At 42.7% G+C, this 26,003-nt stretch overlaps 1 protein-coding gene across 3 annotated transcripts in view; it reads left to right on the top strand.

Annotated features, from left to right (window-relative positions):
- The window catches only part of LOC122619358 (homeobox protein homothorax), a 133,476-nt gene that overhangs the window by 23,158 nt on the left and 84,315 nt on the right, over nucleotides 1-26,003 (top strand). Inside the window, exons 2-5 of one of the 3 annotated variants that reach the window (XM_043796253.1) lie at nucleotides 3,241-4,067; nucleotides 12,090-12,370; nucleotides 14,695-14,836; nucleotides 24,326-24,376. In XM_043796253.1, coding sequence (XP_043652188.1) covers nucleotides 4,053-4,067; nucleotides 12,090-12,370; nucleotides 14,695-14,836; nucleotides 24,326-24,376 — 489 coding nt within the window. In that variant the 5' untranslated portion in view covers nucleotides 3,241-4,052. Of the gene's footprint in view, nucleotides 1-2,768; nucleotides 4,068-12,089; nucleotides 12,371-14,694; nucleotides 14,837-24,325; nucleotides 24,377-26,003 lie in introns of those variants that run through there. The other 2 variants (XM_043796254.1, XM_043796255.1) reach the window with 2 other exon arrangements.

Raw genomic sequence — 26,003 nt, forward strand, 5'->3', positions numbered from 1 at the left:
CAAGTGTGTGCCTGTGTGTGTGTGCGAGTGTGTGCGTGAGTGTTTAAATCATATTGGCTGGCCCCCCAATTGGTGTGAGTGCACGTGTATGGGTGAGCGTTCCCCCTCTTTTCCTTCTCTTTCGCTCGTCTGGGATTGGAAGTTTCCAAATGCAATTTTCCTTGAGGTTTTCCCGAGTCGGTTCCTTTTCGGCTTTTCTTCTTTCATTTGTTTTTTTCCCTTTTTTTTTGTTCGCCAGCTGGGTGGAGACCCAGCCCCCTAAACTCGCTCCCTGCCCCTCTTTGGACCCAACCCCCCTAACAGACGCTCTGCTCGCCTCCTGATTATTTTCCTTTTTTTGGGTGATTTAAATTTCATGGTCCCTTCAATTTGGCAAAGTTCTAAATATTAAATTAAATTCCTCTTTCATTTGGGAACATTCTTGAGCTTTTCTGGAGCTGTCTAACGATTTTAGAAACAACTTTGAGATTCCCATGATTTACCCAGAATATTGACTCAACTGTATATGTAGTCCTTAATAGTTTAGTTAATATAAAGCTTATTATTAAAGTATTTTGTATAGAGCTCAAAATTCAAAGTAAATATGTGTTCTTCAGTCTTAAGACTTTGTATTAAAAAATAGTCAACGCTTTATTTACATTCTTGGAAATGCAAGTTATCTCTGCTTATCAAGTTTCATGGGAAAACAGTTTGTCACTCAGCCAAATTCTGCGAACTAAGTAAATTCTAGTCCTCGACTATCACTTCGCAGAAAACCTCGAATTTTCTCAAACAAATAGCCTTAATTTGATTAAAATTTCGTGGGATCCTTGAACTTTGCTACCGCGTCGATCGATCTGCGGCTTTCGCATTTAATTTGGTCACTCAAAAGTCCGAGAAGTTCCCACACTTGGCGTTTGCCTAATTTATTGCACTTAATTGATTCGCTTTTATGTGATTTTTGTTTCACATAAATTACCCGACTTTTGGCCCATGCAGAAGCGCCAAAGTTGGCCGGCCGAAAAAAGCCAAAAGAAAGCGAGTCCCAAAACCAAAAAAAAAAGAAGGGAAAGGAGGAAAGAGGGGAAGAGGGAAAAAGCAGCCGCAAATCAATCAAAGTCTCATAAATTTGTCAAAGTGTTGACAAGACGCAGAAACAGAGCACCTATATCATGCATAGCTCCCAAGATTTGGGGGGTTTGGGACTCCCGGATGAAATGGCAACCAGATTAAGTGCAACATCATCTTTTTGACCAGCGAAAACAGACACGGGAAATCCTTTTGGCGAGCGTCGGAAAACAAACAAGGCTATTTTTCATTTTCCTAAAAACGCCGGCCAAATCGCCCCGTCTCTCTCGCTCGCCAGTATCCCCGTCTCTTTCGGCGTAATGGCAACTGCAGCGCCAAGCCAAAAATACGCTGGTGAAAAATGGCCTGGGAATATGTGTTAACTGCTTTTTAAACTGCCACGAGGACGACGACACGACAGTAACAATAACAGCAACAATAGACAGGATTTCGGGCTGAATACGAAGATTGGCATACCCTGGATTTTGCGGATCAGACGTAGTAATTGGTATAAGAAATTGGAATCATTTATTTGAGTACATTTGTTTGAAATTTGTCTGTTTGAAATCACGCCTAAGTTATCATAACAAAAATCTAGTATTTTTGCAATATATTTTTTTGGGTTGTACCACCTTTTGGCGTTACAGGGTATGTAGAAACCCAATAAAAGTAGGTTCGCCAGACAGGAGAGCGGAATGACCTGCAGAATATGCAATTTTCGGTGTATGTTTTTGACAATTTATCGCCGTGCCATTTGTTGTTGTTCCTCAAGAGGTGGGAAACAGCGAGAGGAGAGAGTAGAGAGGCCCGAACAGCTGTTTGTTGTTGTCAGGATCGCATATCCTTCCAAAGTGGCCAGATCACCGTTACAAGCAAAAAAGAACGCCAAAAGGAACTGCAGCGAAAAGTTTGTTTTCGTCGTCGCCGTTGCTTCTTCTTCTTCTCCTTAGAGTTTCTTCTCTTTTTTGCCGCTTTTCTTCGAAGGCGTTGCCTATTCGCGCTGAAGTGTGTGTGTGTGTGTGAGGGGGGCCCGAGTGTGCCAAAAGAGAGCGAAAAGTGAGCGAAAGCTGAAGCTGATGGACAACTGAAGCTTTCTCGCTGCCTTTCAACCTGTAAAGGTGCGGCGAAAGAGAGCCAAGCTGCCAACTGCCACTCACTCAAGCGAAAATAACAAATGGGATTGGTTTTTGCTGATTTTCGACGCTGACGCCGGCAGAGGGGCGAAAAACCCATAAGCCGTCTCCTTTTGGCCAAAGCCAAATAAATTTCAAACGCGGCGAACATTGCGCAAAAAGAGGCGAAAACTGAGAAAGAGAAAGAGATAGAGCACCGCTGTACGGTACCGTATATGCATGTGAATGACAAGTGTGTGCATGACAGAAGAGGCGTACCAACAAATCAGTCATCGTCGCCCAGGATGCGAGAGCGCCTGCGCTCTCTCGCCGCCGCCAGCAATTCGCCGGAGCGTGCGCATAAACCATATATTCCTCTCGCTTGCACTCGCTGAGTTATGGCCATGAGCGAGTTAATGGCACAATTGTTGCATCTGAACAGAGCGGGGCAGCTGCATGATTGACAATCATGCCGCACCGCTTGCACCCGTGTACTTTGCTGTTGTTTGCCGCTCAGCGCTCTCTTCGCTGTTAGTTAACAGCGATGTTAGGAGTGGAAACACGTCCGACTGTAGCGTAAATTCAAACGTATCTGGCGGGTTGGTTTTTCGATGAAATATCTTTCATCCGCACAGTGTATTTTTGACTGCGAAGCGCGTACGACGTGTGTCTGTGTTGCGTTGCGTTCGAATAAAAAAGAGAAGAAAAGCGAAAAAGCGTTGCCGTCGGTGAAGTTTATTATTATTATGATTATTATTATTGCCCGTTAACCACGCGTTTTGCCATCAATCAACAAATAAACAACACAAGAACCACATTGGAAATCGCGCGCGTTTTTCCATCGCGCGTACAAAACAATCACGTTTTTAAGTGTGTTTTTCAATCACAATCGAAAAGTTCTTCTTTTCACAAATTGAAGGCCCAAATAAATACTGTTATTTGAGGGCCGCGGAGGGAATTTCTTTCAACGAGGGGATCCCGCCGATCCCCCCGCAAAAAACAAAGAAACACGCAAATTGCCGTCGCAAAAACACCACACAAATTGCATTATATATTAACAATATAATTTGTTCATCTCTAGTAACGTAGTATGTAGAAGCAGCTGTGATAAATAGTGCGCATATTATACGAAAAAAGCAAAAAGAGTATACGACAAACAAATAAAAATAAAAAGCAACCACAACTACTACTATAAAATTAACCAAGGAAAAGGCAAGGAAACTCGCAAAATAAGAGAGAAAGAGGAAAGGGAAAACGCCATGGATTTATGACAACAACAAATGCAACCCAGTAACAAATGATGTTGCATCAACTACTACAATACACGAGTATACCAAGAACAACAACCACAACTGCAACGGCAACCAACAACAAATTGTATACGATTTTTATAAACCAAACAAATGCTATGTAAATAATTATTATAACAAACACACAAGTAAAAAACATTCAGAAACAGATCTCCCGCTCTAGAAAACAAACAACAAACGCGCGCGTAACAAATACGAAAGCAACAACATCAACAATACAACAAGTATACAAACGTAATAATAATACATAAAATCTAAACAAATGTGCCTGTGTTAAATAAAAAAGAAAGCAAATTCAAGAAGCAAAGCGTTCAAAAAGCAAAGGCTTCCAAATACATGAAAATAGTGCAAAACATATAAAACAAAATCCCAGAAAATAAAATCCAAAACTAAAAGAACTGGAAAAGGAAAAGCCAAGAGCCAATCTAAAGGACTTCAAGCGGGCAGCTACAGTAGAGCTTCCCTAGAACCGAAGCAGTTGCAGCGGCGGAGCGGGACGTCGGTCAGTGTGTTGCGCCCCCATTTGTTGTTCCTACTGTAAAAAGTGGCACAAATCGGGTTAGACGTCGCTCCCAGAGCATTAATGGCTCAGCCCAGGGTAAGTAGATCCCCCAAATTCCACAATCTATATAGAATCCATATAGAATGGTCCCCGAGAGTGTTGTTATCCTTAAACAAGTACCGACGGCTAAGAAAATTTAGTCAGTTCTCAATCAAGTCAAGTAGCCAAGTAGTGCCGACGGCACTTATAGGTTTTACTTTAAGATGATAATATGGCAGTTTTCATGTAATAGGTATCCTACCAGTGTAACCAAGACCATCTATGTATAACCAATATATTCAAAATGGTTCGAAAATCGTTATCCAGCTTCTTAATCCAACTTCATAGAGGAAATCTATATAACAAAAAAACCTAGTCCAATTTCACCCATTTCAATCAATTCAATGGGGAATAGTTCTCATTTATTAGAGCCCTATCAAAATGAATTTTAACTAAGCGTTTCCGAGTGCGAGTGTGTGTGTTGGAATAGGAAAGAAATCACATTTGATTTATGCGGGTCATTTTCTGGTACAAGTTTATATAATTAACTGAATCCATTTCATTTGGGCAATGCTCGAATTCAAAGATCCCCGAAAAAGTGATAGATACTATATGACAAAGAACAAGTGAATTATTTAGAAAATTTTAAAATGATTTCTAAATGCGGTTAGAGGTCAGTAAAAGTGTAAACTTCTCCACAAGACTTCACATTTTCGCACCAACAAAGTTGATTAGATTTTTCTATAAACATGGCTGGGACCTTCACCTCCAGAAAGCCCCCCGCTGAACAGCCAGCGATGTTTCCACCATTTTCCATCACGTTTATAAGGCATAAATTCTCGCCTCGCTTTTTAAACGGAGTAATAATTTTTACAATCCATCTGGATCGTAAATTATATGCTAATCAGGTGACCGGCAGTCTCCGCCCTCCCGCACTTGAAAAAAAATAAAAAAATATTATTACCAAATCGCAGTTAGACTTTATCAATTGATTATCATGGACATGCGAAGTGAACTTGATTTTTATTTAACGGAGCAAAGAGACCTCAAACATGGCTCTTTGCCAGTGTGTGTGCTACCAATTAGCAAGTGTGTGCGTGTGTGTGTGTTACCAAAAGGTGGGCCTTGCTCTTTGGGAGCATTAAAAAATAAAAATGGAAATGGAAATGGGAAAAAGGAAAACGCCCGCGGGAATTTCGAGTGTGCTGCGTTACTGGCGAATAAATTTACGCCTGTGGTTTAATACCCGATTCTGTGCCGAATTTACCTCTTTGAATCCCCTTTTTCGTAATTCTCCTGCGGCTCTTTCCCGAATCGCGCCATTTCAATTCCATCAAATGAATTTTTCGACTCGGGGCGAAAGATATATGTATATATACATATGTATATATATGCGGGTATTCTGTCTGTTTGTCTGTTTGGCTGCTTGTGTGCATTTGATGCATATAATTTTATTGCACATTTTGCACATTGCCAGCGGCCCAAAAGCGATCCATTCAGTTTCTGCCGCTTCGCGGTTTTATTATTTACAATTTTATTTGCACCATTTTCCATGACTTTGCACTGCTATAATTTGCGAAAAATGGCGGGAAGCAATTTTCGCGGGTTCTTCTCCCAACCCTTAACCCCCAACCCCTTACTGCACATGCATTTTTATATATATTTAATTTGATTATTTTATGCCATCGAAACGGAGAGCAAAGAGAGGCCGTGTAAAATGTGCACAAAAAATGTGCAATTGCAATTTGTATTTGTATAAAAATGTGCATTGCAGCTGCTGCACAATTCCCCCCCGGCGCCTCCCCCTTCGGTTTTCCCACCATTTTTCAGTTCGTGTGCCATTTCAAACGCCTGCGAAATGCAGCACAAAAATTGTTTTGGTGTTATTTTAATTTAAAGGTTAACCGCAGCGTAATTTGTGGCATAAAATATAATTCGTCTATCGTGTGCTCGACTCTCCCACTGCGTTTGTTCGCCTATTTTTTGCTGTAGTGTTTCTCGTTCGCTCTAGACTTTTAGAAAATAAAATGAAAACTCAAAATCAAAATAGAAAAAGAAAAGGAAAAGATCAAGGCGAGCGGAGCAGCGGAAAATGCCACAGTCGATTCTGTGGTTTACTTTGCTGGCCAGCAGCATTTGCCAAAGTTGATGGAAACATTCGGATTTCGACTTAGCTGGAAACTACAAGCAATTTTTGCCAGGAAAAAATACTTTTCAATTTATTAGATAAAACTTTAAGTTGCAAAATGCGCAGGAAACTTAAAATAGTTATAATTCAGTGAAATTATAATTCGCTGAAATGTGCGCAAAATAGTTATAATTCAGTGAAAATATACTTCGCTGAAATGCGCGGATTGTGGATTTCTTTAAAACTTCTAAAGCCAATCTATTAATAGCCATAAATTGAATTCATTTTGGCATTTCCTATTTATTAATCTGCTGGAAAATAATATTCGTCAGCTTGGTATAGTAACATATTTTCCCCACTGCTGCTTATCATATTTGCAGAAGGTTAATCTGTGGCAGCGATCAACCTTCGTCGCGAATTCTTTTCTAATTAAGTGGGCAATTCTCCAGTCTTCCCAGCTTCCCCGCATGACTCATGGGCTCCAGCAGAGCAGAGCTCCTTCCCCACTTACCCCCCTTCCACCGCTCCACCATTCCCCCGTTTATCTGGAGATTTCAGATACATCTTGGCTTTCGGTTGAGAATCCGCTCGGCAGACGCTTCACATGCCAGCGAAATTGAGCGAGTAGGAAGCGTCAGGCTGAGAGGAATATTTATAAACAAATTACATATGCATATTTCTGCAAGGGGTGCGAAGGGGGGCCCAGGGGGGGTCATGGCACTCTATATGGGGCCTCCACTTCTCCCACTTTCCACCGATGTTGTTTTTCGTGTGCTAAAGAGCTTCATGTTTAATGATCAAATTGCGTGCCTGATTCTTGGGTCGGTGCCTGCTGGTGCTATATAGTTGTTGCCTTTTGCTTTTTGTTGCTACAGCCTATAGAGTAGAGAGTAGAGTAGTATTATTATTTTAGTTATTTTTTGCTGGCTTTTTTCTTGCTCTTTTCTGGCTTACTACCAGCACACATAGTTGCCAAGTTTGACGAGGTCGCTGGCTGCCGTTGAAAGTGTTTTCATTAGTTTCATTTCTTCTTGCATTTACGCTTAAAAGTTTTTTAAATATCGCTGCCTGTTTTCGTTTGCCGTAATTTCCCCAAGCATTAAGTCAAAGTGTTTCGCTAATATTCATCGAATAAAATGGAATTACTCTTTTTGTTCGTCGTGAACTCTTTTCTCGCGGATATCCATCTCTCCAACTATATAAAGGCAAGAAAAAAATGACTGAGGGTCTGAAACGGAAAAAGTGTACAGACGAAATGTGTTGTAAAGTAGAGGAAAAATCATTTAGACAAGTTGCACGCCGCTCATTAAATTAAATGAGCCATCAGCACGCAATTTATTTTCGTATTTTTGAGTAACTTTTGGCCCCGACCAACATGCCAAACTCCAAAAGACTTTTGTTTCTTGGCGCCCGAAATTTGGTCAGCAAAGTTGGCCAAGTCCTTGTGCCTTAGCAATTTAATTAAATGGCCGAGAAGCGGGAATCAGATAGTCATTTAGGCCAATAAAACGATTACTGAGTGTGTTTTTTCTTCAACTTGTATAAATATAATATAATATTTTCAATTAACTCGAAACGCATTCGTTTAAATCCATTTAAATGCAATACTTTTAATTTGCATGTCTTGCCGCCATTTTCCGTCGTTTTCCGTCAATTTAAATTTCAAACATTTTCCTTAAATTTCGGCCATTAAATTGTCTTCGCTTTCGATGCGCTTTAAGCGTTAAATTCCCAGAAAGCGGCTAAAAATATTTTCAAAATTTCTTTTCTTTCGATTTATTTCTGATTCGATATTTGTATGTGCGGTTTTGCTTGTGTTTTCCGAACACACGAAATTTAAATTTACCTTTTTGGACAAACTTTTTGTTGCTATTGGCCGCGCTTTGTTGGCTTTTTGTTAATCATCTGCCAGTTTTTTGTGTCTGCGAGTTTGGGGCTCATTTTAATTTAATAAATGCCACAGACTGACGTCATTTGTTGTTGATTTTTGATAAATGTTAAAACGCCAAAGTATTCATTTATTTTTTTTCCGCCGCTGCTCGCTTTCAATTCGGCTACCGAGCATCTAATTTTTCTGCTTTAATTTTATGCATATATTTCAGTACCATTCCTTCTTTTTTTGCGTGTATTAAGTATTTGTTTTTCGACATAAATTAAATGGAAGGCGAACAAAAAATTAGCACACGTTTTCGATGCTTGTCAACGTTTGATGTTCGCCTGCTCGATAATATTGTTATTATAAGCAATAAAAGTTAATAATATCGCCTAGGATGAAGCGTGTTTTCGAAGTTTTTTTTGGGTGCTTGGCAGTGCTGCAACTGTAAATTAAAATAACACCCAGGCACGCAACAAAAATTAATTGTCTAACACCAAATAAAACTTTTGAGGCCGCCCGAAAAAAGGCTGGGCGTGACTTCGTCCGTCGTCCGTCGTCCATCGGGCGTTGGGCGCAGGGGGCGTGGCAGCGGGACACACCTACAACCAGCGGCTCAGCGGCTCGTCTGCTAATTAAGCAAAGCTAAAGTTGAAGTCGTCCCAGAAAAAAAGGGGATAGAATTCTATATAGAGAAAGATATATGTGCGGGAAGAAATGGAAAGAAATTCAAATACAACATGATAAACAATTAATTTTGATTAGGCCTTCGACTGCGCCAGCGCAATTAAGAAGGTTTTTCGGTTTTTTTTTTATTTGGTCTATGAAAATACGAAATCCACGAAAAAGTCCAATAGATAGAAAGGGCGAAAAGCAAAAGTGTTGGGGGTACGCAAGAAATCGATAAACGAAGTCGGTTGTGCAACAAACATATTGGTGGCCTCATGCGGGGAAAGTGGGTGGTCGATATGGCTATATGACTATGTATAATGGCGGCCATTGTCACCATTTTGGCCAAAACACCAGCGCCCCACACACACACACACATGCGCACCTATTTGGCCATCTCTGTCTCGCATTTTCGGTCTGGCCGCATTTTTGCAGCCATAACTCTTCTGCCACTGGCGTCTGGTTTTTGGTCAGTTTTAGGCGCCGCTAGATAAAGCCCAACCTCCCATTTAAGCCCGTTTTTAGCATATCCCCCCTATAGACACACACACACGCAAAATGTCCTTGCTGCGCGGCTATTTCCGGTTCCTCTCTGCGTTTTTGTTTGTGCAACGCTTGCAACAGTTTCAAGTTCACGCAGGCTTTGGTAACTCTATTTCAGGCTTTCGGCTTTAAGCTTTACGGTTCAAGCCTAGATTTCCAATTTTATTCTCAGATATTTGAAATGAGAGTTTGTTATTTGTGCCCTTTTTATGGAATTCGATTTGCAGATTTCCCCCATCCAATATTTTCTTCAACTAAACTAAACTAAAGTTGTTGCCTGTTAGGTAGAGCAATAGTTTAAGTTAGAATTGCCGGCTGAAAGCAAAAATCTGCATATTAAAGCTCTGCCTAAAGAGTCCAATTGAGTTGTTGCTGTTTAGTTGGTCGTAGGCTGGCTTTCAGCAATAACTTAATGTGGCCCAAACACGACAAAAACATACCAAGAACCGGCACACACGGCCCAACCAACAAACAAACAAACAAACAAACAGACAGACAGCCAGCAAGTGGGACAAGAGTCGGAAAACGCAGGAAAACTCCCCCAAAAAAAGGCTGCTCCACAAATATATATAGAAATACAACACAGAATAAAAACAAAATCGTAGCTCCTTCAGCGCCTGTCACTGACAGTTTGGAGCACCACCACCCAAATTTGTGCCCACTTCTGTTGTTGTAGTTCTTGTTGTTGTTGCTGTTGTTGTTTTTGTGGCTGCCATGGGGGGCGTCATAAATTTTTGAAGGATTTTCGACGCTGAACTTGTCAAAATCAGACCATGGGCCTCGACTGCGGTGCTCGGTGGTTGGTTGGCTTATATTGATCCGGCTGGCCAAGAGCTTTTCCATTCAACAAGGTCAACGGCTCGGTCACTAAACAACAGAGAAAAATGGTGAAAAATACAGGGACAGCCAGTGAGTTGGGGAGACAGAAACCCGACCATCAAAGATCATCAATCAAAGTTGGCCCAAATGGATCGGGGAGTTGTAGCCCAACACAAAAAAAAAAAAAACAAAAAAGAAAACTATGGACCTAAGTGTATTTGCCTGTTCGATTTTTACTCCTCATTGTATTTTTGTTATTTTGAGCTCCTCTTCTCCACGGCGGCGGCTCAAATTCCCACATTACTTATGTACAAGTACAAATTGTGGTAATTTTCAAGATCTCTTTGTTGCTCCACAATTTCCTCATTTCTAAACGAGCCAAGAAGCGAACGCCAAGAAATCGAAACGGTTAAAAAGGAAAAAAATAAAGTAAAAAGAAAAAAGAGCAGCATTCGGTTGCCACCAACACTAAAATTAGCATAACAACTTTATAGTTTAACAGCCATGAACTGAACCCCAGCGCGAAAAACCGAAGCCGAAAAAGCCAGGCCAAAACGAACCGACTAAACCCGGACAAGTTGCTGGGTATCTTAGTGGCTGTAGTGGGCATGGTAGTATCTATGAGTTTGTATCTCGTGCATGTGCACACAGCAGGCAAGAGCAACAACAGCAAGAACACTAAGAGCAAAAACGGAGGCAGCACGACCGCCTCACTAAACTAATCTCTGGTTTGTATCTCAAGGATTGCCACAACCTCAAAGGTTGACAATCGTCGTTTGCAGAAGCTTATTTTGTCCTCCTTACTCGATTCTTGTGCCTATCCAAAGCCACCTGCAAAGCCAGCTGCTGTTATGACGCGCACTGCTCACTGCTCACTGCACTAGTTCAAAGTATAGATACAAAGACACAAAGATACTTCTTCCCTACCAACAGCTGCAGATCCTTGACATTTTCCGCAAACAAGCCAACCCCACCCACCGCTTTTGCACTTCAAAACTCCTCTCTCAACGGCAAGTCAATTGCTCATTTAGTGTCAAAGATTTTTCCAGGCTGATAAAAAATCAACCTCAACTTGTTCGGAATGGAGGGAGGTGGAGAGGGGGGGATTCGAAAGGGGGGCCATCTCTTGTCGCTGCACAAAAATCTTTTGTCAACTTCTTCGTGTTCCCTCAAATTATGCAGTGTGAAACGGAGAGGCGAAGTGTATCTTCAGCCGACGGACGCCACTTGAGTACAAATGATAAAAATCTCACACACCGCGTTGAACTTTTGTTAAAAAGAAGGAGAAAAAGTACCCACATACATATATGTATGTGTATATGTGCATATGTATGGACATATAAGAAAAATCATTTCTCAGTTGTTTGGTGTTATTATTATTTTGTAGTTGCACCAAACCTGTTTGCAATTGCGCGGCTCCACAAAACGTTGTACAACTTAAAGATAGATAGAGAACAACCAACAAACCTAAAAAACACACAAACACACTCGAAAATGCCTGGCCAGATTAACTGATAATATTCAAAATTGTCTGCTGCTTTTGGCGCTTAATTAATATGCAAAAAACGTCGAAAGACAAAAGTAAGGTAACCGAAATGTATAGATACATCTGTATGGGTTGCCAAATGTGCGATGAGTATACGTCCATATAATGTCGAAGCAGCGGCAAAGTAATCACAAGGTCGTCGCTTTTGTTGCGTTTGTCTTCTGTTGTTTTGTTCTTCTCCTTTTTCGAGGTTTGAGCGTCTTTAATTTAGAAAATGTATTTAAATATGTGCGCTTAAAAACGATTTCATGTCGCCGCTAATTTGGCTGCACTCAGAGAAACGAGTCAGCAGTAAACTCGACTAATAGCCAGGGAATATTACATAGCAAATCTATTATATTTGGTACAAGTGAATGATAACAACACTCTCAGGACTATATCAAGCTCAATAACAAATAATTTGGTTATAACGAGAAGTAGTAAAGATGCCTTTTAAGCATCTCCCCTTGTGAACACCCTCTAATTGACCATTCTGCTCTTTCATTCTGCTCATCCCCACAGTACGACGATGGCCTACACGGCTACGGCATGGACTCCGGAGCCGCAGCAGCGGCCATGTACGATCCACACGCCGGTCACCGGCCGCCCGGACTGCAGGGCCTCCCCTCGCACCACTCTCCGCACATGACGCACGCAGCGGCGGCGGCGGCCACAGTGGGCATGCACGGCTACCATTCGGGGGCCGGGGGTCATGGAACACCTAGTCATGTATCGCCGGTCGGTAATCACCTAATGGGCGCAATACCCGAAGTACACAAACGTGATAAGGATGCGATTTATGAGTGAGTATACGTATAGTAGTGTAGTGTAGTGTGTAAACTAATGGAATTCGGTTCGCCGCCTTCCACTTTGGCAGTGGTGGCAACTCTGCTCGAGTGACCCGAGATGATCTTGATGCCAGTCGAATTTAGTTCAGATTCAGATTGGGGCTCAAGTGGGGAATGAGGAATGTGGGAAATTTGGACCCAGAAAAGTATCTGTCAAGTTGTTATTGATCAAGCACAGAGTAACATAGTTGCTGAGCACTTAAAATCTTTAGTATATGTAAGCTGAAAAGTGTAGAAATGAAATAAAATACAGTTTTAGGTGCGATTTATAGAACTATATAAGTTTATTGCCTGTAAGATTAGTTGAATGCCATAATAAACTTTGAATTGCATTTAATTAGGATCAAGTCCAGCCTTCTCATCCACAATCAGCTGGATATCGATCAAAGTAGCCCAACCAATCACTTCCAATCAATATGCCGCTCTTTATCGATTTATAATCTTTGGCATGTTCGCAGTGACCCAGCCCAATTTGCCACCTGTTTTCGCCTCTGGGCACGCGTAACTTCGCCAAACAGGAAAAAAGAACCATGCAGGAAGGATCCTTTTTTCCAGAGATAGAGGGAGATAGAAAGAGAGGAAGATAGAGTGATAGAGAGAGAGGGAGAAAGGGGCGTGATCCTCTTGCGTTTTGCGCAAAGTACAAAATTATGGGTTTGCCTCTGCGGCCGAAACCCGAACAGAGAAATGTCCGTTTTCCAATTCCACGGTATCTGGGGGGTGTGTCAGGTGTTTAGTGACGGACACGGAACATGAACGTGCTTAGGCATTAGGGAGTCCGCAAAGAGTCCGAAAACTAAGACCCAACCAACCAACCGTCCGTCCATCAAAAATGAGGTGCAGTTTCTCGCTCTGCGGTTCGGGTGTTAATTTGCCAAAATTGTGGTCTCTTCTCCATTTGGTTTTTGTGTCTTTCTCAGTTCTCTGCTTTTTATACATAGTTTTAAAGGCGTTTTTTCTTCTAACCCTATCGTACGATCGTTTTTGTGTCATTGCGTGTCCTGGCAATTTTCATGTGTTGCAACTGTTTTGCCAGCTGTCTGAGTGCCCGAAATGCTTGTTTGCCCAGTTTTTTACTGCACATACATAACACACATATAGGAGTATATATTTTTTGTGCAAATATTTGCTTTGAAAGGGAATTTCATGAATGACTTATGTTTGACGACTGTTTGATGATTGTCCCTGTCTCGAGTGACTGTTTAAACACGATGATGATGATTATGACTTCATTGAGCACCTGCCATTATGATTATTATTATTATTTTTTGTTTTTTGTTTTTTGGCACCTTATTCCCGAATTCAAATTGAAATTGAAATTGAAATTGTGGAAAGGGCAAGACAAAGGAAAAGAGCTCTCCGCTTAACACCTTCTTGGCAGCCAAACTTCAGCTGCTCTTTTTGCCTGGTCATCGTAAATGAGTGTCAGGCGGTTTTATTTTAGCCTTTTTCATTTCATTTCGTTTGGTTTCGTTTTTTTTCTGGGTTTTTGTACTGCTCCTGATCCCAGACCAAAAACGCACTCAACTGTAAAAGGCTGGAAACTACGGACTCGGACTCGAACTCGGACTCTTATTAATAGTTTGTTAAGCGCAGGTCGACACCCCCTACTTTTGGGTCCGGTCTCTTTTCCTTTTTTGTGCCATCTAATGGGTTCTTTTCTGGTCAGAAGGGTCCCGCCTAATTTTGTTCAGGTGCAATTTGTACAGAAATTGAGAAATTGGTCAGGGGAAAAGCCGAGTGCCAGCCGTGTGGAAATGGAACAAAAAATGGTCAAATCATGTTGAGTTGTTGAACTAATCCGTCAGCATGAAGAGGGGGATTATTTATGTGTGCATAAAGGCTAAGATACAGATACAAAAACAGATATAGAAACAAACACAGATGCAGATGGGCAAAGCAGCTGCTCATTTGCATTTAGCTGGACAGGAAATGTCCTGGGTTTTCAAGTCGATACTCTGATGTATTGAAAATAGTTAGTAGCTAAAAGTGAAATGCACTAGTAATCGTTGATAAGTAAGGTGAATAAAACATATTATCCAATTATATATGCTTGTGCTAGTTTATTGGCCAGCTAATCTTTATTTATTGCCACTTTCAAGATTTAAAGTTGCCCAGAGCAACCGATATACATATGTATATACAATATAGATAGAGATCGAGGGACAGCTGCTCATTTGCATTTTGTAGGGCAGGAAGTGTCCTGAAATTTGACCAACTGATGTATTATGTATAGTGTATTATGTACGATGTATTTATTGTGCCATTTTCCATTGCAGACATCCGCTATTCCCGCTTTTGGCGCTGATCTTCGAGAAGTGCGAATTGGCCACATGTACGCCGAGGGAGCCCGGGGTGCAAGGTGGCGATGTCTGTTCGTCGGAATCGTTCAACGAGGATATTGCAATGTTCAGTAAACAGGTAAGAATAATGGGCCCAGCTTTCGTTTCCATTCGGTAATTGGAGACGACTCTTTCGGATGGGGATGCCATGGCATCGGGTTGGCCTGGGATGGCCTGAGTTGGGAACACATGGCCCACATGTGGCCACTAAATAAATATAAATGAAAATGAAAATAAGAATAAAAACAACAGCCAAATCGCGGCACACGAACTTAACGAAGCAAGCCGCTAAATGATCGGATTACATTGCCCCGAGGAGTTGGATCGGGATCGTCGAGGATCGATTCCCATCCATTCCATACCATACCATACCATTCTGCTGCTCGGTCTCAATGAGCGGGGCAGTCTGCACTTAATTACAGTCCCCGCTGACAAGAGCAACATCTACGATGCTGCAGCCACATCCCGAATCCAAAATCCCACATCCCATCCCGCAGCAAGATCAACAATGTCTTGCTGCCATATGTCACAAATATGCGATGTGACTTCAGAATGGCGCTGCCCACACTTGACACTTCCTCCTCCGGGCCGCTTCCACGCCCCCTTTAGCGCCCCCTTTTTAGAGTTCATAAAACCGCTCCTGAAGATGCGCTGCCACACACTGACATTTGGATAATTTACGATGTTTTAACATACAAATTATAATGTTGCAAGTAGCTGCCACTGCTGCTGTTGCTGCTCCACATCCTGCTCCCCATATGCGTTAGCCAGCTATTTTTATGACTCATTGAAGATCGCATTTGAGTAACGAAACAGTAGACGCGCAGAGTCCAAATGTTGATGCCAAAAACGAGTGAAAGCGAAACAAACAAACAAGAATATGAACAAGAACAGGAACAAGAACTTATGGCTCCATTCTACGCTCGGTGACATTTTTGGCAAACAACAAATGCAACCAGCGACGCCCCCAGTTGAATGTTATAAAAATGATGTTCTTATTTATGGTCCATTTGGAATTTTGACAGGCCCCTGCTATGGGCAATAAAACGGGCAGCAACAAGAACAACAGCAACCGCGAGAACAACATAAAACAACACTCGGAACATCGCCTCAAAGTCGAGTCACATTTATCAAGATCTGTCCGAATGTCTTGGGCTCTTGGGCTTTTTGGCTGGCTGGGTGAGATTTTGATAGACTTATGTCAGATTGTCAGTAAAACGTCACTTTGGGTTGAGGTGTTCGAAAGATCTGGCAACGCCAATGAGCAAATCAAGCTGCACCACTTGACAGTCGATTAAATCAAGAAAAGTGTGTTAACTATTAGAACTTTTTGGGATGCAACAATTATGGGTTACATATAATGCATACAAGTGCAATATTTCACGCAAAAGTTAAAGTATCTTGCGATTCAGCATAACGATGTGCAATGATCCCATCTCGCGGCTGACATTTGTTGATCATTCACCGAACCGAACGTCAACAACTAAGTTGTCGCTTGCATTTCGTTTTTATTTCGGTTTTCGCCTCGGTTTTTCTTGCTTTCCACGGTTTCCTCGGTTTCCTCGGTTCAGTCGACCGACTGAGTCTCCCCGTTGAGTTTTCAGTATACTCGTAGTTTTTGGCCGAGCTCTTGCCTGTTTGCGTCGTTGTTGGACTGACAAAAATAACTCAAAAATGTCATTCGCCCATCGAATTTTAACAAACGAGCAGCGGAGAAAAGAGCGTCGCCCCAGAAGAGGGGCTAAAAATAAGGCGGCACATTGGCACTTTTTTACTCGTAGTTGCTGTTGGCGCAGTTGTTGCTTCTTCTGCATCTGCATCTGCTTCTCCTGCTCCTGCTGCTGCTCCTGATGATGATGATGATGCCGATGCATTTTATATAGATAGATTGCATAGATATATCTCTTCGTTGGCACTCTCCCGCTATGCCATACATATACGTACGAGTATATTCACTTTAATTTGGACTATGCAACTGCGTAAAATGCGCCACGCCAACGCCGGCAACAGGGTGATATTTTCCCTACAATATCTCGAAGACCATCCCAAAATCCCAGTGCCCACATATATCCCCCATATCCACCGATCTCTCTCCGCGGAAGATCCCCCTCGGTATGGCGGGCATAGTTAGGCGACTTTTGGTGTTGGCGCTGCTAATGATGCAGCTAAGGAAACGCTTTATAATTTCTCTTTAAAACCAGCAACATGTGATGCAAATGATGAACAAAAAAATAAAGACCACAACAAGAGCCAGAATAAGAAGCGCCCATGCAGATACATATATATGTACATATAAAAATATATATATAAAATGCCCAGCGAAAAGTTCGTTGTCTGATCATTTCTTTGTTGCGGATCCCCGAAATGAGACAAAGGATGGCGCGTCTGAGTGTGCAGATCATTTCATATGATTCCCACTTAAAGTATGTAATTTAAAATGAAAATCAGCTCGTTTCTTGACATTTCGCTAATAGTTTGGACATGCGATGAGTTGATTTGTTGCATGGTGCAACACGTTGCGAGCATGATTGCAAGATGGCAAGATCCGGGATGATTAATGAAGTGCCTCTAGTTGGCCGTCCTTGACATTTGTCTGGCTGCCTAACAACTGTCACAACATTTCAAGCTGGCCAACAACGCATAAAGCAGGTAACAGGCTTCTAACCGTAACCGAACAGGTTAAGCCCTAATTCCAATCAATGTTGTCGGGACTTTTCGGTTTTCTCCGGGTATACGGCTGGGTTTTCCCTACAAAAGGCAATTTACCAGCTTACCTTTTCCCAGTCCCCCTGCACCGTTGCCCCCTCCCGTCCTCTTTTTTGTTTCGTAAATTGCATTTTCTGATTTCATCCGAAACGAAGGAGGATGGTTCATAATCAGGTATGAAAGGTTACGCTTCGCATTTGTGTTGTTTGTGTATTGTCAGCAGGAGCAACGCACAGTCTCAGCCTCATTGGAATGTTCACTTTGCCGAGGGATCTCTGTAGGAGAGATATCTCTGCTCGTCCCGTCGTCGTCGTCGCCTTCTCCTTTCACCATTCTCCACTACGCATTTGCGTTTCTCGGGGTCCAAAAACCGAGGAGAAAAATCCAAGAAAAGAAAAGGAACTTAATCTCTTTTGTGCAATATTCCCTGCTTCGACTCTCCGTTGTTTTGTTCATTTAATGATAAAAAAAAGAAATACAGAAACCTTTACCTTTTTATTTGGAATTTGGTACCTTTTTAATCTCGCCCTCTCCCTCGCTCACCGACCCTCTCCCTCTCGCTCCCTCTCGCTCTTTCTAGCTGTATTATATATATTATCAAAGCATTGTTCTTTTCGTTGTGTGCGATCGCAACCCTTAGCGGGTTTTGAATTTCTTGGCCAGAACAAAAGGTTCCCTCTGTTATTTTTATTTATATCTCGCTTTTATTTAATTTCTTGGCCAAACTGCGAAATGAGCAAAAGTGCGCAGGCGCAACTGTTTCACCCAAAAATAAAAAAAAAACACAACAAAAAACCCAAAACAAGGAACCGAAATCAAGGGGAGTTTTAATTTTTCGGAATTGCGTTGCTTTCATTCCGTATGGTGATTGCCGCAATTGCACAGCGTGAATTGATTTGGCACAGACGCCGAAAAAAAGGGGGGGAAAAATCGAACGCAGGGTGGATTTTCCAAGATTATTTACTTAACAGTTGCATACGAGCCACAATCCATTTCCATTAGCAGCCAGCAGACAGCAGCCAGCAGACAAGATGCGTTCCCAATTCCCTCAAATATTTGTTTATGGAACCACTTGGCGCCTTTTAAATGTGATTATTTAGTTAACTGCCTGCATATCTCGCTCTCTATCACCATTCCTATGTCCGTCTCTTTCCGATTTCGGAGTTTGTATTTGGATTATGGCAACATTTTCGAGCTGCTGCTGCTTCTCTGCCCGGGGAATGACTTTCAATATTTGTTCAGTAGTTTGACCCTTTTTAACAGCTCTATATATGCCAGCGCATGGAATGCGTATCTGTATCTGTCGGATACATGATGCGAGTTAACCCATTAGGCCGAACCATCAATTTTCGCTATCCAAAGTAAAGTAGAGCTACAAACACCAAATAGAGCCACAAATGATACCAAGATCAATGAATCTCACGAAATATGGAAATGATTTTCCACAGCGCTCGCTCTCTCACAAGCATTTCACATTTTACTCTTTCGCTGCGCCTTTATTTATGTGGCGTTACTTATGGGGAAAATCCAACCCCAAGCGCCCCAACCTCCCCCCCCAGAAGCTAACCCAAAATGATTTATGAGCGCCGGCTCCCGAGACGAGATGTCTGCTAAACGTTCTCAATTAAAAAGCAAAGCACAACGAGCGGCTGTAAAATGACAAATTGTGATACAATTGACAGGCGAACTTGTCGGCCAGCAACCGTCTTTCTCCGATAATGTGTGTATAAAAGATTTCTGCTTATTTGCACGATTATCACGATTATCACGATTATCAGCCAAAGACCGGATGTTTGGGCGCAGCGTAACAATTACGTATCTCTGGCACTCTGCTATTTTCTACGATTTTCCACTAGATTCAACGGTTTTCTTGCATTTTTTGGTTCAGGTAAGCGGGGAAATCTCGTGGCCAATGCAAATATTGACACCGTCTCTGCAGAGCTCTTTCTGTATTTTCCTACCGTGTGTGTTTGCCCACAGCGAAGAGCGTTAGAAGTACGAGTGCAGTGTATCTCAGCGGTAGCTGCCCCAGTGAGTTTACCTTTGGGTCGTAAACTGAAGTATCTGAAGTGGAGTATCTCCCGGGGACCCACACTCTTCTACTATACACTTCACGAGGGGTACGAGGTTGTGGGGCTATAAAAAGAAGAAGCAGTTGGCGAGTTGGTGGGGGTCGCCGAGTCTCTGGTTTTGTTTCTAGTTGCTGCTTGTGTCACCTCAATTGCGGCTGTTTTACTACCGATATTGTGCGCCCATTATAAAGATATAGATATGGAACAACTACAACTATGACAACGCATTCGCTTTGCCTATGTTGTGGCTCTATTTGTGTTTCTGTTTGCTGATGATGCCGGGCAAAAGTAATCAACGACATTAAACAAGTCCCCAACATCATCGTCATCGGCTAAGCAAATAAAGTTCTCTTTTTTTCCCCGCTGGATTTCGGTTTTGTATTACAACGAAATTATTGTTATTTTTATGAGTGGGTTGCGGCACAAGGGCGGCGCGCCGAGCTTTCGAAGGGGGGCTATTGAAATAGTAGTGAATGGTAATGTTTGATTGCAAATTTTAGTTAGCAATCCGATTGCCTCCTGATTTACGATCATAGTTATTGTACTTAAATATTTGTTAAGCAGACTTGCCCCCATTATTGAGCCCCTGCATTTTGGCTATTGAGCAAGCTTTTAGGCACCTAAGCGTGGTTCCATTTTCCCATTGTGTAGGTGTGAGAAACCCGATATGGTTTTGTCTCGATGCGAGTTGGCTCTAGTTTCATTTGATTTGAGGTAGTTTGTTCGCTGTTTGAGGTAAGTGCAATTTCGCAGTGACTGCGCAAAGATACATAGTTCTTCGTGTGTTTTGCGGTCACAACTTTTGTTCAGGTCTAGACGAGATACTCATTTCTTTTAGCCGAGTTTATGAAAAATGCCCCTCAGCCATATCTGCATCTTCTTCGGCTGTTACTTTAATTCGGTTTGTTTTCCCCGGGGCCACAGTAAAAATCTTGATAACAGACACTCGCACAGCGTCGCCAAACTCCTTCCCAAATATATATATGTACGTACATATCTAGTATAGTATTTATATAAATGTTGCTCTTGCTGTTTGTTTATAGTAATGTTGAAGGGGGGCAGGGAAACCCGCATGCGGCTGGCGCCGTGGCACGCAACATGGAACTGAAAATAATAAAATGCGGCTACGTGCTGCAATTTAGGCGCCTCGCCTTTCGTATCCCCCGCTGACTTTTGGCTCCGCAATTAGATCAACTAATAATAGGGCGGGATTCTCCAGGGCTAGTAGTTGCAGTCTCAGTTCTGGGTCGAACTTTGAACTTTGCGGTTTGGGTTTACAACTAATTAATGGGGAAATATTTATTAGCATATCTAGCAAAGTATGTTATTATCGATAAGCCTGGTTAATTTCGCAGCGATAAGAAGGCGGGCTTTTGGCTTTTCATTCAGACAATGACTTGTTTTTTAGCTGGGCCATTCCCGCTCTTTTTCTACCTTTTGCGAATCTTTTTGGCCGGCCCTTTTCCGTGGTATTGGGCCGTGTTATCACGGCTATCACTGTTATCACTGCACTCTTTTCTCAAGTGGCCCAGAGGCTCAATGGCGATCGACAGGCGGCTTCTGACGGCAGCGACAAATGCTCAAAATGCTGGCTACTGTGCGCTGATTCCAAAAGTCGCTGGTGCGGTGGTGCATAAATTGCTTTATGGCCCAGTCGCCCAGTCCGCTGGTACGGGTCTAAAAACTCTGGCTGGAAGTGCTGGGAGTGGGAGTGGGGGCTTTATGGCCACCAGCCACCACATTACTCAAGTGCCTGCAGACCAGCAAATATAGCATTGTATACCGTAGTATTGTCCCTAGTCCGGGGCTATCTCCTCGCTGGCTCGGAATGATTTTATAGCCAAGCGACCTGGCCATAAAATCATGCCCAACCGTGTGTATTGGCATTATAAAACGAATATAGTCCGGCTGGAATGGAATGATGTCTTTTACGAACCCAGATTTAGTTGCTCAGTTTTCGCTTTTCTTCCTCGCGTCTCGCCTTTCGCCTTTCCGTTAATTGCCCGAGGAAATTTCCTGATTGAATCATAATTTGAGCTATAGAAGTGAGTTCTAGAGAAACGCATTGTATATGTATATATAGTTTTTACGACGGTGTATGATGATAGCACGTGGTTGATGAAATGGTACTGATTTCAAAATTCCCCCCATAATCGCGCGCGCGGGAAATTTATGACCACCTACGCCAACTGAGTTTCGATTTTTATTTTATTTTACTTAAGATTTGTTTTTTCTGTTTTTGTTTTGTTTTTGTATCTTTGAGGCCAGCGATTTGGAGACGCGACATTGTAAACCTTTTGCCGGTTGTATAATTGCATTTATTGGCATCATAAAAAAGGCGCTTTGAAGAGCAGTATCTAAACAGTAGTGATTTCTTTTCGCCCGTTGTCGCAAAAAATATGAAGTGAATAAATAAAAAATCAACAACGGAAAACAGAAATAGAAATTTATGAGGTGCTCATGTGAAACTGATTACGAACGGGGTTCGCTTTGGGCACTCAGGTTCCGATTTTGCTTCTTTTCTATTTTCTATATTTTTTTTTGTTATTTTTCTGTTTTTTTTTTTTGAGGCGCGTGACGATTTCCGCAATGACTCGATTTGAGAGTGATTCGAAATAAAACTGAACTATAAATACGAAATTGTCAGCTGCAGACGCCCACGCAATGCAGCAGCACCACTAGCAGCATGTTGACAAAACTGTTTTTGGGGAAAAGCTGGGGAAAATCATTTCGTTTTTATTCCCATTTCCCATTTCATTTTCACGCCCCAACTGCCGAGCGTATTGCGCGTATTTATAGACTTGTCTCATGCTGTGCATTTTACTAGTTGCCCGCATGATTTATATATTTTTAAAATCATACCGTTCTCGTCTCCCATTTTCGGCGAAGAATAACTTCAATTAGGATGGACCGCGGATGTGTTCAAGGTTTTGGGGCAGCCATTTTTTTTATTTGTTTGGCTCAAAAACCAAAAGAGGTAAAGTGCGTGCAATATAGGCCCGGCCAACATCTTTGGCCAATTCTTTTCTGCTTTTCTGCTTTTCATATCAGTTAAAGCCAAAAGCGCGAGCCTGCATAGCGAAACCAGTTTGGCGAGTTCCCATTTTATCTGTATCTCCAGTGTGTGTGCGTGTGTGCGCCCGCGTGTGTGAGTGTGTGTGCAACACCACATCAGCCAACCAGCATTTGAAAATGCAACATAAAAGCCAACGGGCAACAACTTTTGCAAAATACCCAACACGCAACTTGGCTCCCCGCATCAGCCCCCCTCAATTTTTCGATCGCGACTCTTCAATGGCCGTGCTTTGTGTTTGTTATTATTGTATGTAATGTGTAGTATGGCATGGCATGGCATGGCATGGTGTGGTATCGTATGGTATGGCACTCACAATGGGGCGTTTTTCTCATACGACCATTTCGTACAATGGTGTGGAAGTGCCCACATATCGAGATACAAGTCTACCAACTCCTTCCCGCCTCGCCGTCCGTGTGCAAAGTGTGTAATTATTAGCTGCACATGGCTCAGTTGATTTCAAATTGCCGTTACTGCCTTGGACCGCTGGAGTCGAACTCTCGGACTCGATGCTGTGTGGGTTTTCTTCTATCTGGAAGATCACAGTTGCAGGAGCTGTGGGAGACTCGAAGCTTTATAGCTGATTGGAGAATGCCTAACAGCATCCCAAGTGCATAGTGTGACCAAGGCAGTGTAGTCCCCAATCAGTGTGGCCTTGCACCTGGCATATGCGATTAATTGTGTTTACGTTTTCAATATTGCCCTAATCCGCTCATTGGGAGATCATCCGCAGTGCACGTAGCTCCTTTCAGGGTCATGTCTTTTATGCCCGGAACAATGTAAAACCCAACTGGAGGACCGCCCGCCTGCAGGGCAACCTTGTTGCACATATGTAGCTGGGTGGTCAGCCGGCCACAACTTTGCACAAAAACACAAGCCACACATACGCATGTGGACAAGGTCAGGTCCGGCGACCGTCGACGACCGTTATATAAGATATCGCAGCGGGTGTTTGTCGGCGATATCTGTTTATCTAACTGAAGACCGAAAACTGAAGACCCGAGCTCGTCTCGGCCATATATTGCGGCTCAGTTCCGTGAGAGCCAACACATCCAGCGATGAGTCGCAGTTCGACAACGGATTTCAAATAATTCGCACAGCATTTTGATGACCTTCTCGGTCAGTCGGTTGGTCGGTTGGCCGCTCGGTCTGTGTGGCATTTTATCTAGCCAGATATTGCCTTTGTGATCTTTATCTAAGTGTGTGGTTTATTTTTATATCTCTGTGTGTTCGGGATTGCTATAAAAGCGAGAATCTCTTTTATGGTCACAGCGAGTCGCATCGTCACCTCTTCGGTCTCTGGGCTCTGTGCTATGGGCTATGGACTATGGGGTCTGGGGTCTGGGTTTTTGGCTTTGGCTTTGGGTCCGTTGATGAGCTGATGAGCTGATGAGCACAAATGTTGCGTTTCCCATGCTCGCCGTGGAACCGATTTGCTTATGGTTGCTGTTGTAGTTTTATAATGTGTACAATATTTTGGTTTGGCATGAGCTTATCGGCCACCAGGCCATCATAAAATGGCAAAAAAGAATCAACTGAAAGAGCACTGTGCTCGTTGCACACAGGACAGCTGGCCAAAGTCTGCAGTACAGAGGGGGAAAAACCTGTGCATTTATATAAATATCATTTAAAATGGTTGTTCATTTAGCAGAACTATTTTTCATTGTGTAAACTTAACACCTACTGACCATGTCCCTCTCATTCTTTCTCCTTGCAGATAAGATCACAGAAACCCTATTATACCGCAGATCCCGAAGTCGACTCACTGGTAAGTACGATGAAAAAAAAATAAACCAAAAGCAAAGCTGGCAACAAAGTTGCACAGCCTCCTTAGCAGCAAGTTGCCAAAGCCAAAGATCATGGCTATTTTTTTATTTCTTTCCCCAAGCGATCTTGTGTGTGTGTGTGTGAGTGTGTGTGTGCATCACCTTGACCCAAAACAACGACGACAATTGAATAATTTTCTTTTATTTAGAATAAATCACAGTGAATTTAGCAAAAGCCACAGCCAACGAACGCAATTTATGAGCATTTGTTCGTCCGACCGAACTGAGTTGTTTAGTCATTTTATTGGACAGCGTTGCCATACTTTTCGCTCTTGCTATTTCCCCTGCTCTCGCGGGAATGGGGGGATATAGTAGTCGTAGTCTCTGGGCGATATCGGGGCATATAGACATGCATATAGGGGAGTCGAGCGACGAGCGTCGAGCGAACCCATGCGAACGACAATATGAAGCAGAACGATTTAATGATGCATATGACATTTTTGCACTCTCTAAATGGGCTGCCTGCCTGCCAGCCAGCCTTGGGTGTGCAAAGAAAAAAAAAAAAACAAGAAAAATAAGTAAAATGCAAAAAAAGATGCAAAAAGTAACAACAATGGAGCCAACGTCTTGGCTTCGGTGGAATATGCATTCGCGATCTTGGGCAGAAAAGGGGGGCTCGATCCAAGGCAAATGCCAGCAGTCAGCAGCCAGCAGCACAACCTTGACGATGATCATGATCGCCGCTCATGATGGGCTCAGATCTTCGAGGATCATTATGATTATAGTTTTGGGGGGAGCGCAACTCATGCTAATCTGCCAGAGGGCATCCAGATTTTGAGCACTTAGAGGGGAGCTCGTTTATGAGCCACAGCCAGAAGAAGTTTGGGATATCTAAAGCAGAGCTTACACCAAAATTCATTTAACAACATTTGCTAAAAACATCCGCAAACATCGTCTAACCGCTCAAGTTAGGAGTAAGCCCCAGCAGATCCTGCTCCCTATATTTTTGGTTAAGTCTCTTTCCTGGCATTCCGCAGCCCGCAGAGTCATAACAATTTTATGGCCAAGAGTTGGGAAGTGCGGGAAACGTTGGGGGGGCCAAAAAGAGATCATTTCGGAGGCAGCAGCAGCAGCATCCAGCTGAATGTAAATCAAGACGGAAATGCCGCGTGCAAAAAGTGCAAAACGAGCCATGCAATTGGCTACCAGCTAAGCCAAAGTCGGATGATGGAAAAAATACAAAAAAAAAAAATAAGTAAAAAATTCAGATGCATGCTGCACATATAGAGGAACGTATGAACATATATAGTGCAGAGAGCCGGGAGTCTGGCGGAGTATAATGAGATTATGGGCAAAACTAATTTTAATTGCCGGCAGTCGTAAATGTGTCACTCACTTACCCACTCACTCACGGCGGAGCTGCCTCTGGTGGCCCTAATTTTATGCACTTGCAGATTAGTTTATTAGTTGTAGTACAAAATCACTGAAAAACCCCCCCACCCCCCGAGTGGCAACCGCCATTTCCCCCCGCCTGCAGCAGGGGCATAGATCGTCTTGGCCATGGCCGTGTGTCTATCTTTTGGCCCGCTCGCGTCTGCGTCTGCGTACTTTGGCCATAAATCATTTTGG

Source organism: Drosophila teissieri, chromosome 3R, assembly GCF_016746235.2.
Source record: "Drosophila teissieri strain GT53w chromosome 3R, Prin_Dtei_1.1, whole genome shotgun sequence".
Classification (NCBI taxonomy): domain Eukaryota; kingdom Metazoa; phylum Arthropoda; class Insecta; order Diptera; family Drosophilidae; genus Drosophila; species Drosophila teissieri.